This window comes from Zootoca vivipara, chromosome 5, assembly GCF_965207765.1.
Source record: "Zootoca vivipara chromosome 5, rZooViv2.hap1.1, whole genome shotgun sequence".
Lineage (NCBI taxonomy): Eukaryota > Metazoa > Chordata > Lepidosauria > Squamata > Lacertidae > Zootoca > Zootoca vivipara.
In genome coordinates this window covers 92,011,466-92,025,489 of record NC_142588.1, presented here as the reverse complement: position 1 = coordinate 92,025,489, position 14,024 = coordinate 92,011,466, and the positions used below count along the sequence as shown (strand labels likewise).

The 14,024-nt window shown below is 51.3% G+C and overlaps 1 protein-coding gene across 1 annotated transcript in view; it reads right to left on the bottom strand.

Annotated features, from left to right (window-relative positions):
* ECEL1 (endothelin converting enzyme like 1) overlaps window positions 1–13,451 on the bottom strand; it is a 48,348-nt gene extending 34,897 nt beyond the window's left edge. The window contains exon 1 of the mRNA XM_035133227.3: window positions 12,272–13,451. Within this exon, the coding sequence (XP_034989118.3) occupies window positions 12,272–13,036 (765 nt within the window). The 5' untranslated portion in view covers window positions 13,037–13,451. The remainder of the gene's footprint in view (window positions 1–12,271) is intronic.
* Between the last annotated feature and the right edge of the window lie 573 nt (window positions 13,452–14,024).

Below are 14,024 nucleotides of genomic sequence, written 5' to 3'. Positions count from 1 at the left end.
ATCATAAGCGCCGTGATTTAAGGAACGTTTTAAAAATCCTGAGATGGGCAATAAATCCAAGAGAAATCCAGCTCTCCTGTAAACCCAATTTCGGTCCCCCTTGGTTGGGTGGCACGGAGCAGTATAACATGTTGACACGTGCTCAAGGGACAGGAGCGGAAGCAAAGAACAACCCCACTTGCCGGCCCCGTAAATCTTTGGATTTATGGCTATTTGGGGCAGGCCCTCTGCTTCTCCTCCCGCACGTTAATGCAAACAGTCCAGGCAAAAAAACCCCGCAGACGCAGAGCTGTCCCAGGACACAGCCTCTCCCCATTTGCACATACACATTTCCCATCACTTGGGGCATGTCTGCACATCCATGGGCAGACATGCCACAGCCCCACCGAAGCAACTGGGCAGGATGTTGTGCATCCCTTAAACACGTCCATCTTCCTCCCACCTGCGGACAATTCTGTGACTGGGGAACCTGTCGCCCTGCATGACCAGCGGTCCGGGATGATGGAAGTTGTAGTCCAACAACATCCGGAGGACATCAGCTTGGCGGCTGGCCGGCTGCTACTCCTCCAGAGAGTTTGTGGGCCTCTGTCTGTTTCGAGAGACAATGGAGTGTGCCTGCAGAGGTGAAGCCAAACCCCTGAAGAATCACAACGCCTGCTGTGGCTGCAGAGGCCGGCAACTCGTAATTGCTGCCTCCCGTGTTGTTGTTTTTTGCTGTATTAGCAGCGCAGGAATGACTTCACTGGGGTGCAAGTCTGGGCAGTGTGTCTGGAGGTCCTGGGCACTGGTGGAGGAAAAGGAGTGCGGGGGGAGTGCACCGCCCCCGGCAGCACAACGCCAGTGAGGTGCCATCGTGGCTGCCCACCCCTGCCCGCGCTGGGTGCCATGCCCCTACGGGCGGCACACCACGCCCCCAGGATGCACGTCATGCCCCTATGGGTGGCGCACCACGTCCCTGGGACACGCCACAGCCCTGCCCCGTCTGCTCTCTGCCCCCTGGTGCCGGAGCATGAAGCTCCGCCACTGGTCCTGGGCTGCCTAGACGACACCTTGCTGATGTGATGCAAAGGAAGGCAGAGCAAGACATTTGGCACCAGCTTGGCAGCAGGAGTTGCCGGAAGGAGGCGTAGAAGGCGCCACCCAACCACTCTGGATTTGCATAAGGTTACTCCTTAGACTTTTCTTCTACCTAAGATGTCCCACAAGGCAGAGGCCATATAACACCGGTCCTGAAAAACCGACATTGGATCCCAGTACATTTCCTAGCACAATTCAAAGTGTTGGTGCTGACCTTTAAAGCCCCAACCGGCCTTGGCCCAGTATACCTGAAGGAGTTTCTCCACTCCCATTGTCCAGAACGGACACTGAGGTCCAGCTCCGAGTACCTTTTGGCAGTTCCCTCCCTGCGAGAAGTAAGGTTGCAGGGAACCAGGCAGAGGGCCTTCTCGGTGGTGGCGCCCGCCCTGTAGAATGCCCTCCCATCAGATGTCAAGAAGATAAACATCTACCTTAGTTTTAGAAGACATCTGAAGGCAGCCCAGAATTGGGGAATTTTTAATGTCTGATGTTTTACAATTTTTATATATGCTGTAAGCCGCCTAGAGTGGCTGGGGAAACCCAGCCAGATGGGTAGGGTATAAATATTGGTTTAGGATCAGGGAAGGACCTCAACAGTAGGTTGAAATGACAAGAAAGGGGATTTGTGTGAAGGTAGAACAGACCTTTTCTGTTGTCTTTGGTTTAGCAAGCAGTTCAAGCTACTGCCTGAGTTCAAGACAGCCTTCACCAACCTGACAACAGCCGCCAGCAGCTTCAGCCAGCTGAGAAGATGTGCACTCATAAGAATGTAAGAAGAGCCTGCAGGATTAGGCCAGTGACCCATCTAGCACAGCATCTCTCAGTGGCCAACAAGATGCCCTGTGTGGAGCCCAAAAGCAGGACCTGAGATCAACAGCGACCTTTGATTCCCAGCAAATGATACTCAAGAGGCCCAATGCCTTTGACAGTGGAGACAGAACATGGATCATGAATTTATCTAATCCTCTTTTATGGCTGCAAAAGTTGATGGCGATTCCCAGCAACAGGTATATTCAGAGGCACAGTGCCTCCAACAGCAAGACTCCTGATCGATCAGGTGATGCACGTCCTTACAAGGAGTGCTCATCGTGGGCTCCATCTGAAAAGCTGCCTTTGCCCAGTCTCACACAGCGGGAGAAGCCTCTTCCAGAATAACGGCACCCATTCCGACCTGCGCCTGCCCCATTTGGAACCAAAGGAAGCATTCCCCTCCAAAACTACAGCTACAGCCGCATGCAAATGTCGCCGTCTAATCAATTAAAACTCATTGGCTTAAGATTTCCTTAATTGAGTGGCAGCGGTTGTTAACTGCCTTGGGCAGGGAGCCATTTCCATGAGAAGATTGGCAGGCGGGGTGAGGGTGCGGAATAATTCTCCCTCTCGCGATGTTTCCTCCCGGGAACTTCTAAGTGCACCCAGGCAAAGGGGCCCTAGCATAGCTGCCAAGTTATCCCTTTTTTAAAGGGATTTTCCCTTATGCTGAATAGGCTTCCTCGTGAGAAAAGGGAAAACTTGGCAGCTATGGGCCCTAGGTTACCGGGGGACAAATTTTTGTTTGAAGGCTGCTGCCCAGCCCAAGCCTGGCGTACAGGTGAAGCACCCTAAGGAGGGAGGACATGGTGGTAGGGGTGGAGCTTGAAGTAGCTGCCCATTCACAGTGAGCACCTGGGAAGCAGAACCATTAGGCACACCCAAGTCTCCTGGTCACAGCCTTCAGACGAAAACATCAGGAAGAACTTTCAGACAGCAAGAGCCGTTCAACAGTGGGACGGACTCCCTTGGGAGGTGATGGACTTTCCTTCCTTGGGAGATTTTTAAGCAGAGGTTGGATGACCATCTGTCAGGGATGCTTTAGCTGTGATTCCTGAATTGGGGGGCAGGCTGTTAGATTACATTTTAGAATCCACAGTTCAATTATTCTATAGGGACCCAGGCGGCTCTGTGGGTTAAACCACTGAGCCTAGGGCTTGCTGATCAGAAGGTCGGTGGTTCGAATCCCTGTGACGGGGTGAGCTCCCGTTGCTTGGTCCCAGCTCCTGCCAACCTAGCAGTTCGAAAGCACGTCAAAATGCAAGTAGATAAATAGGAATACAGCGGGAAGGTAAACGGCGTTTCCATTTGCTGCTCTGGTTTGCCAGAAGTGGCTTAGTCATGCTGGCCACATGACCTGGAAGCTGTACGCCGGCTCCCTCGGCCAATAATGCGAGATGAGCGCACAACCCCAGAGTCGGTCACGACTGGACCTAATGGTCAGGGGTCCCTTTACCTTTTACCTTTATGATTCTATACCTCAGTACTGTTTACACTGGCTGGCAGCAACTCTCCAAGGAGTCTTTTTGCATGTACTACCCAGAGATGCCCCTGAGGATTGAACCTCCAGGACCTTCTACGTGCAAGGCAAGTGCTCTACCCACTGAGCAACACACCCTCTGCATCAGGAGAGTCCTTCTGTTGCTGTCCTCCTGAACACATACATGGAGGCACCCTCCTCCTCCTCCTCCTCCTCCCGCCTTTGCGAATCCACCGCTAGTCTGGAAAATTGCCTGGTGTGCTGCTTTTGCTAAACACTGCAATTACGGGGAGGGAAATTGCCTGGCGAAGTTCCCCCTCCCGCCGAAGCCCCGTTAATTTGGGCATAAAAGAAGCGCCTCCGCCATGCAAATGAAGGCCCTGGCGCCGCACACCCGGCAGCACCTTGCGGGCCCGAGGAGGCAGTTGTTAGTGCTGGCGGCTGGTGAGAGAGCCGGCTGTGGCTCCCTCATTTTCCTCGCTAAGCCGTGCTTGGGCAATGGGCCGGAAGGCCAGACGGCAGCCTCCTTGTCTGTGTAGCAAATGTCAACACACACACACAAATAAAGAAATAAAGGAATATGCAAGCCACTTCACCAGGGGAACAAATTGCAAGGGTAATGGAACAAACTGTGCATTAAATGTGTGCTCTTTGCATTGCACACCAGCTTTGGGCTTCAGAACCGGCTCAGTTCTTGGGGGTGGTAGAGGAAAGGCGCTGGCAGAAGAGGTCCCTGGCCGTCATGCCTACGTTCTTGGCCTTTCCGAGCTATCGATTAGCACAGCCTTCGTTAGCCAGGCTTTGAAATTGTTCATTTTATTTATTTCACTTTTCTAAACCTGCACTCCTTTCCTCCTGGTTCTGGCTCTGAGGCCTTTTCCTTGGGGAGCTTCAAAGGCACGATGGGGAGCAGGTTCCCACATCCTCATGACATGGCCCTGGTCGGCAGCTTTCTAGCCGCAACCCATTTCCTACCCACCTCCCTATAATTTACCCATTGCAGAGCTTTTAAAAGCTCATATGCCCCATCGGGAAAATTGGAGGCAATAAGAGGACATAGGCAAAATAGTACTGGGCTGGTTTGCCAATCACCCAGGTTAAGAGAGGCTTTGGCAGGGCCAGGATAGCACCTTCCTGTTTTGGCTCAGGTGGTGAAAAGGGATGCCCTGCTCTTGCAAAAGTGCCCTGACCCTGTTTCCTGTGGGAGTGAGTTCCACAGTGTAACACCGCACTGTGTGAAAGGCTCCTTTCTTTTATCTGTCCTGAATCTTCCAACATCCATCGACTTCTACTAGCACGTCCCATCTTCCAAAAACTTTTTAAAAATCTACAAAAGCTGTGAGAGGGGATCAAAGAGCTGGTGGCAGAGAAAGCGCTCCACCTGCAGAAAGCCCCCAGGTTAAAGCCCTACAGTTAAAATGCAGTAAATGTGCAAAAACGCTTTCTGCATTGAGGGGGCTGTTGGGCCTCTTCAGATGGCCTCCTTATTGTGCATCCATGATGATTTTCACCCAGGATGGGAAAGAGCCCGTTATATGCAATTGGTTTGAACTCTCAATACTGTTCACACCTGCAGATGTTCACTCTGCTTCCTTTCCAACCACTGCATGCCCTGCAAATTCCTGCTGAAACCCTGTGATCCCCCTCAGCGCAAACATTGCAGAGTGTGCTTTCGTTGGCCCACTCTTATTGCTCTGTAGCGCAAGAGTGCCCCCAACCAAGACACAACAATACGGCATCACTGGGGAAGTATTGCAGAACAACTACTAAAGCAGAATGTTGTGTTGTGGACAGCAAATCTGGCACTAATTCACTATTATTTCATCAATGGAAAATGGCAAAAGACATCTGCAAAGAAAGACACCAGTCTGGGCTGCAATCAAAGCAAGACAAGGAGGAGTTTCTGTGTTGCAAACTCGCCCCCCAATTAACTGATGGCTTGCTCAGATTTGCTGTTCTGCCTGGAAAGTAACCCAAAGTCAGGTTCCTCATTTGCAAATACATGTCGCTAATTGCCGCAGGAAAGCATCGACCCAGCCGCTGATTGTGATGCATTAATTACAAATCTGAAACCTCCTTTTCTTAAAGTGGAGTGTTCTCCTGTGTAAGGTGATTTCTTGATTACTGCTGCGAATGTGAATTTTGGGGGTGGATAGGGAGGCATAGCCCATCTTCCTGACAATATAGCCTCACAATATTACCAGGAGCTCAAGATGCTGTAATAATCATTTGAAACGATTGACAGCCCTTTTTTAAAAAAACAGAACCCTCCCTCCATTCCGCTCTGGAGGGCTGGAAGAACCCCCCCCCCCAAGAGGGGTGCCAATGTGAATAAAATATGGGGAGAGGCAAGTAAGCTCTGCCCCACAAAATTGATCACAAGACAGGGTGCGTACACACACTTTTTAAATGGCAATGCCCATCAACTTTGGGGTCCCTGGTCCCTCCAAATATTTTAGGGGGGGAGGGACCTTGGCCCTTAGGCCCCAGGAACAGTGCAATGGGGAGAAGGGAAATGTTTCTGTCCAGCAAGCAGAAATACTTGCACTGATTGAACAATCATAATAGCATGATGGCAAATTCCCTCCAGATAATTGGTGGGAAAACTTTGGCCATCTCCTTCCCAGGGAAAGAGTGGCATGTACACAAAGCACCTTCTTTCTTACCAGAGTGAAAGACTATGGAATAAATGTCACCCTCTGATTTTCCGTCCATATTGACTGACCCACTAGCTTGTCTTCTCTGCAATCAAAACCAATTGCTCTGGTTCGCCAGAAGTGGATTTGTCATGCTGGCCACATGACCTGGAAGCTATACGCCAGCTCCCTCGGCCAATAATGCGAGATGAGCGCGCAACCCCAGAGTCGGTCACGACTGGACCTAATGGTCAGGGGTCCCTTTACCTTACAAAGGAACAACTGATTGGTTCAAAATTGGGAAAGGAGTACGACATGGCTGTATATTGTCCCCTTGCTTATTTAACTTATATGCAGAATTCGTCATGCAAAAGGCTGGACTGGATGAATCCCAAACCGGAATTAAGATTGCCAGAAGAAATATCAACAACCTCAGATATGCAGATGACAAAACCTTGATGGCAGAAAGTGAGGAGGAGTTAAAGAACCTTTTAATGAGGGTGAAAGAGGAGAACGCAAAATATGGTCTGAAGCTCAACATCAAAAAAACCAAGATCATGGCCACTGGTCCCATCACCTCCTGGCAAATAGAAGGGGAAGAAATGGAGGCAGTGAGAGATTTTACTTTCTTGGGTTCCATGATCACTGGAGATGGTGACAGCAGTCACGAAATTAAAAGATGCCTGCTTCTTGGGAGAAAAGCAATGACAAACCTAGACAGCATCTTAAAAAGCAGAGACATTACCTTGCTGACAAAGGTCTGTATAGTTAAAGCTGTGGTTTTCCCAGTATGGGAAGTGTATGTATTCCCAGTATGTATGGAAGTGAGAGCTGAACCATAAAGAAGGCTGATTGCCGAAGAATGGATGTTTTCAAATTATGGTGCTGGAGGAGACTCTTGAGAGTCCTACAGACTGCTAGAAGATCAAACCTATCTATTCTTAAGGAAATCAGCACTGAGTGCTCTGGAAGGACAGATCCTGAAGCTGAGGCTCCAATACTTTGGGCACCTCATGAGAAGAGAAGACTCCCTGGAAAAGACCCTGATGTTGGGAAAGATTGAGGGCACAAGGAGAAGGGGACGACAGAGGATGAGATGGTTGGACAGTGTTCTCGAAGCTACGGACATGAGTTTGACCAAACTGTGAGAGGCAGTGCAAGCCAGGAGTGCCTGGCGTGCTCTGGTCCACGGGGTCACGAAGAGTTGGACACGACTAAACAACAACAACATCCATTTGTACAGGGCAGTAGCTGTGGGGGGGGGGGGGACAGCAGGCACTTTCCTCCTGCTGGCCACATTTGACTGGTTGGCTGAGGCCGCCCACTTGCCCGTCACCTGACATCACGATGATGTCAGGTGACCTGTTTCTGCCCCATCCAGTGGGTGGTGCTTTGGAACTGTAACCATCAGCTGATCACCAGGCCTTCAAAGCCTCAGGACTGCCCTTTCACTCTCTGGCATTTGCAACGCCTGCAAACCCCATTTTTGGTCCAGCCACAACTTTACCCGTCCCATACCTGACCTCATAAGGGACATCAGGTGTAGGGCAAGTGTGCGTGGCTCAGCCAGAACAGCCCTGTGATCCAAATGGGGAGGATATTGGTGGACCTAACTGGCCCCCAGGTCATTGACTGTCCACTACGGGTCTAGGGATGGGAGAATGTACTTCAGCTGCTGGCTTATCCAAAAATCGGGTACTGATGGAGAAGAAAGAGTTTCTCTGCCTGAGACCTTAGAGAGCTGCTGCCCGTCAGAGCAGACAACACTGGGCTAGATATGGCAGCTTCCTAGCTACCCCTAGCTCAGGTATGGGAGCTGCAATCCAGCAACATCTGGCAGCCATGAGCTTCTCACCCCTGCTCGAGTCCAGGAAAAACACAGACCTTTATAATCCAGTCGGTAGAGAATGAGACTCTTCCTCTCAGGGCAGTGGGTTCAAGCCCCACGTTGGGCAAAAGGATTCCCGCATTGTAGGAGGTTGGATGAGATGATCCTCGTGGTCCCTGCCAACTCTTCTAGGATTTCATTTGATTTGATTCTAATAAGTTTGCCGGCCTTTAAGGCATGGATGGGACCCTCCAGCTGCTGTTGGAGTCCAGCTCATAAGAACCTAAAAAAAGAGATTGGCTGCTAGATCAGACCAGTATCCCATCTAGTCCAGCATCCTGTTCTCACAGTGGCCAAGCAGAGGTCTCCATGGGAAGCCTACAAGCAGGACCAGAATGCAACAGCCCACTCTTCGCACTTGCGGTCCCCAGCGTGCTACCTCTGAGAGTGGAGGGAGAACATAGTCATCATGCTTCATAGCCTCTGGTGGCCTTAGAACCTTCCATTAATTTGTCCAATCCCCGTTAAAAGCCACCCAAGCTGGTGGCTGCCACCCCTGTGTCTTGTAGAAGTGCATTCCATTGTTTAACTTTGCGCTGTGTAAAGAAGTTCTTCGTTTGCCTGTCCCGAATCTACCACTGTTCAGGTTCACTGGACGTTCCAGAGTATTATGAGAGAGAAACCTTCCCCGTCTCGACTTTTTCCATGCCGGGCATCGATATTACGCAGCTCTGTCGCATCCCTGCTTCCTTGCCTCTTTTCTAAACTGATACACACCCAAAATGTTGAAGGCTTCTTGCAGTGGCCAACCAGATGTCCCAGGTTGCCTGCAAGCAAGACCTGAGCACGGCAGTCCTCTCCTCACCTGTGTTTCCCAGCAGCTGGTATTCAGGGGCACATTCTGCCTCCGGCCGTGGAGGGAGAACTCCTAGCCGTCAGCATGGATAATTGCTCAGGGCTGGTGGAAGTTGCAATGCAGAGGACCACATCCGCCTCACCCTTGTTTCTCTTGCCACCTGGTCAAGGAATAAGATAAGGCTCGCCTCCGCAGAGCTTCTCCTGCACAAGCACCCCTGGGGTGAACCCCACAAACTACGTTTGACCAGAGCCTTGCCTACCTTGCCCACCTCATCCCACTGCAAGATGGCGGCAATGCAGAATCTGCCTCGTCTTTCGGAGATGGAACTGGGAGCAGGAGGTGCCCACCCCCCTGTTCTGATGCACCCCTCTCCGTTCCACTAGGCTCCCTCCATCAAAGTTATTGCACATTTAGGAGAGAAAGAGCTGGTTGCCTGAATTCATGTGAACAGTTCATTGTTGTGAGGTTAATTTAAACATGGACAGAGGTAACTGTTTTGAGCTAAGACAGTAGGCATATGGTTCCAGTTCAAATACGGTATGCCCTTAACCCAAAAGGGGTGGGCAGGGCGGTCCATTTTTGGTTTCGACCCATTTCTCATTTTTCCAAGCTTAAAAGTCCACTTCTCCACATTTCTGGATTTTACATGTTATTTTACTTTATTGAAGCCCTTGCAGAAAACTGCCAGCATTTTAGTCTACTGCCTTTTTCTATATATGCAATTTGTCCAACATATGCAATTTTTTGCAAGCAATCTTCTTGAATATAAAAGCATTTTTGAATGTTACTTCTGCAAACGAATGCATTTTTTAAAAAACAACAACAACAACCCCATAATATGTATAGCTTTGTGCATATTATTTGCTTGGAGAACTGAATGACAAAATTTGGAGAGAAGTGCGGAATTTGAAGGATGGCTGTGCTACAACACGATGGTGCATGGATGAAGTGGGTTCGGTTCAAAAGGGGATAGGAACTGAATTTCACCTCTGTCCCTATAACCCCCATGCAGGTAATTCTGTCGAGTCTGAAGGACAGGACATGCATCACACAACACACACAAACACACAAACTGCATCCCAAGAGCTTTACGTGATTGCCGCACATGCATCTTGATGTTCTCTCTTCTATGAAAGTACCATGTTGATAGATGGGTAACCAATAGCAGGGGAGCTCTGTGCTGGTGGCCTGTGACTCATATTGACCTGCCTGCACCCCAAGATCAGCAGATGAGGCCTTGGGGGTGCCTAGCCTGGATGAAGAACACGGGGGCTGTGAGCCTAGGAAAGGGTCTTTTCAGTGGTGGCTCCTCATAAGTGGAACTGAGGTGCCTCTGACCCCACCTCTTTATAGTTTTAGTCGACTGGTTCTGATGCATCTGTTTTGGCAGGCGCTTGGAGGAGGAGGAGGAGAGACCTGATGGCCTGATTTATTAAATGTTTTTCAGGACTGCATTATTTTATGGATTTTTGAAATCCCATTTGTCTGCTGCAAACTGCCCAGTGGCTTGTGTAGCAGCAGGTGGCATATAAATTACATATTATATTCACAAGCATTTGGCCGCGTGAGCACTGTGTGTGTGTGTAGTGTCCTACATGCTTCTATGGCTGACCTTTTGTCCATACACATTGCATGCATTGCTCAGTTGGTAGAGCATGAGACGCTTAATCTTGGGGTTGTGGGTTCAAGCCCCATGTTAGGCAAAAGAATCCTGCATTTCAGAGGGTTGGACTAGATGACCCTCGTGGTCCCTTCCAGTTCTATGATTCTATGCCTGCTTCATTTTCACAACAGCCCTGTGAGGTCGCTTGCATGATTCCCTTTCCACTGGCTTTTGGAACAAAGGCTGAGAGATAAGAGTTTTGCATTATGATTGCAATGCATGCATTGTTCATTTGCCACCCTGAACTGCTTTGGGAAGAAGGACAAGAGATAAATTGGAATGATAACAACCGCACACATCAGGTGCTCTAAGATAAAGGGTCTGGGGGAGGGAGTGTCACCTGAAATCAAATCCATGTGCTTCTATTAATCTCTTACTCGGTTTCATGAGGAGGTGTGGACAGTTTAGTATCTCTTAACGGCTAGAAAACCCATCAATTGCCAAATGGCACAAACTGCCTGTACCTGAACACTACAAAATCTGGGGAACTGCTGGTACAGAACCATAGAATTGTAGCATTGGAAGGGACCCCAAGAGTCATCTATTCCAACCCCCTGCAAAGCAGAAATATTGCAACCCTTAAGCTGAAGACAGGCTTTTGCTGTTGTTCCTTTTCGCACAGACATCGGAAGCTGCCTTATTATACTGAGTCAGTCCACTCGTTCATCTTCAATGACTGGCAGCAGCTGTCCAAGTTTTCAGGGTTTGGGGCAGGAAGACTTTCAACCCAACCCTACCTAGAGATGCTGTCAGGGATTGAACCTGGGGCCTTCTGCACTCCGAGCAGGTGTCCTACCATCCCTCCTTCCAAAAGGCAGCACGGAAATCTTCCTGTAGCAACTTATCCCACTCTCTCCTATGCTCAACAGGCAACAGGCTTACGGTAGCAGGTGTCTGTATTGCTGCTAAAACCTATTTGTCTAGAGCTGAGAGCGGGGCAAAAGAAATTGGTGTGTGGGTGTGCCTTGCCAAAGGAAGCGCATCCTCTCGCAAGCCACTTTTGGCTGCCTCAGAAACGATTGTCTGACTTCAGCCTCACTGAATATGCATGACAGAGGGAGCAGATAATGAACACTATGAAAGGGACGTCTTCCTTTTGTTAACTCTTGGAAGATGAGGTGCAATATGGCTGTAAGTGCATATAATAATCGTTGAATTATGCGCCTGAGTCCCTCCCCACCCTCCACCCTGTGATCTGATGTTTCCACTGAAAATGCGCAGCTACGAAGCGGATAAAAGAACACCAATGAATGCCAAAAGTACACTTGCACAGCAAAAGTGCACCTCTCGCAGCAAAGACAACAAAAGTGTCCAGTAATACACACACAAAGGCAGGAGGGGGGGGGACATGTGAGGTTGCAAAAGGGAAAAGCCCACAGGAAAACATGTACCACGCATGCATCCGATCAGAGGCAGTGAACAAGAGTCAGCCACTAGGGGTCGACAAAGCTGCACATGTAAATGGCTCCAGGCACACCCTAGAACAATGCTGAGACAGAAGGACCAGCGGTCCAGTTCTGGCACCCTGTGGCCCCTCCTGTGTGAGGACACTCAGTGAGGATAGTTCAGTTGGTTGAACATGAGACTCTTGATCTCAGAGTCATGGGTTCGAGCCCCACGTTGGGCAAAAGATTCCAGCATTGCAGGGGGTTGGACTAGATGACACTCGTGGCCCCTTCCAACTCTGCAGTTCTATGATCGGCTTACACCAAAAGGCTCAACCCAGTGTTGAATTTAGCGCCATTCCCCTGCACAGGCCGCTGAGCCAAGGGGGCGCCACATTGAGAAGATCCATCATTGAGAAGATCCATTTGGGGGCACCAAATGTTGGCCTCGCTGAGGGGGCCAGGATAGCAAAGGTGACCCATGTCTGGCCCCATCCAATCTCATTTCCCACAAACAGCGGGGTCCGACTTACCCGGATAACGTAGCGCGAGGAGTTCTTGTCGTCCAAGTTGACCGTGAGGGAGAAGAAGACAGCCGTGCTGTAGACCCCCTGCGTCTTGTAGAGGAGCTCGTTGAAGTCCCATCGCGCCTGCCTGGCTGTGGTGGCGGCCATGTCCCATCCGCCACAGTCCTCGAGGACGTCCAGCATGGGCCGTGCGCCCTGCTGGTCGATCTCAGCCATGTCCAGGCAGGAGCGGAAGAATTCCTTGACCTTCCGCTCGGCCGAGGCCTGGTAGGGCCTTCGGATGGGCCTCAGCAGCAGACGCCGCAGCTTCTCCTCGTTCTGCTCGCCGATGGCGGCGATGATGCCATAGATGAGCTTGTCCTCAGGGATGGCGTGCCGCCTCAGCCAGCCGCCACAGGCAAAGGAGTAGAAGTCTTTACAGGGGTCAATGGTGTGGTCAATGTTGCCGGCGACGAAGCGGGACACCTTGACCAGGGCCTTGCGCTCCTGGCAGCCCTTGAGGCAGTAGGCGTCATATTCGAGGGCCACATATTTCAAAACCAGGATGCAGCCAAGAATGACGCAGAGCCCCGCTGCGAAGACCAGGCCCGAGAGGAGGCAGATCTCGCGCCGGCTCCAGCGGGGAAGTCCGCAGCGAGGCTTCTTGGGCACCGGTGCGCCCAGCTGAAGGTTGAACCCGTTGGGCAGGGTGCCGCTGCTGCTGTACTTGCTGACGTACCTCACCTCCTGGAACTCATCATAGTGCGCCGTCAGAGAGTACGTCTTCTCCATCTTTGCGGCAGTGGATGTTGGGCTCTCAAAGTTAAGGGGCACCCAGTGCGATGGTAAAACCCAGCCTCTCGTGCTTCGTTCTACGGCATGGTCGCGGTGCCCGTTGCAGCCAAAACAGTTGCGCTACCCTGAAACCGCCTCCGCTAGCGGGCCAGAGGAGAGCTTGGCGGGCTGGCTGGCGACAGGGGCACAGAGGTCAAGGGGTGGCCATGATGGCGCTGCGGCAGCAGATTCCAGCAGGGGGCGTTTAAGGCAAGCGGCCAGGCAGACAACAGCAGCAGCAGCAGCAGCAGCAACAGAAGTTCCTGATTTGGAAGCTCCTCAGTCCAGGGAATCCCTCGCGGGACGGGGGCATCCACGGGGGCTGGGAACAGGTGGAGCCGCTTGTTTTCCGCGGGGAGAAGCAGGGGCTGCTCTGCAAAAACAACATCAAGAAACAACAACACACATACAGTGAGATGTTTTAATTAGCGGGAGGGAAGAGAGGCGCCTCCATATCCTCGGGCGCGCAAAGCGCAATAAGAGGCTCGTCGGGAATCGTTCCCCGTCCGCACAGGGAACTGGTGGGGCGGGGAGCGGGGCCTGATCTCACGCCCACCTCCGCGATCCAGCCCCGCCAAACTCTCCCCACCCTTCCTAAACTGCAAACTCCCGTCCTTGCTAAGGCCCATGAGATTACGCGCCCGCCAAAACTGCCCCCCATTCCTCCACATCCCACCCCCCCCCGGGAGAAAAAGAGCATTTTTAGCGGGACAGACTCCAAGGAGAGACATTGCCTGGTGCTGCTGCAATAAGGGGCAGAGTAGCACCCCCCCGCGCGCGCAGCTCCCCGCGGCAAGAGATGCGCGCCTCTTTGGAGACGGGGGGGGGGGTGGGCGCTTGAAATTGCGACCAGTCCATCGCGACCACCCTTGCCTTTGAATCATTTCTCCTTTCCAACTAGGAGATGATCCGTTGGGGTTTTTTGTCTTTCGATGAATGAGTCTCG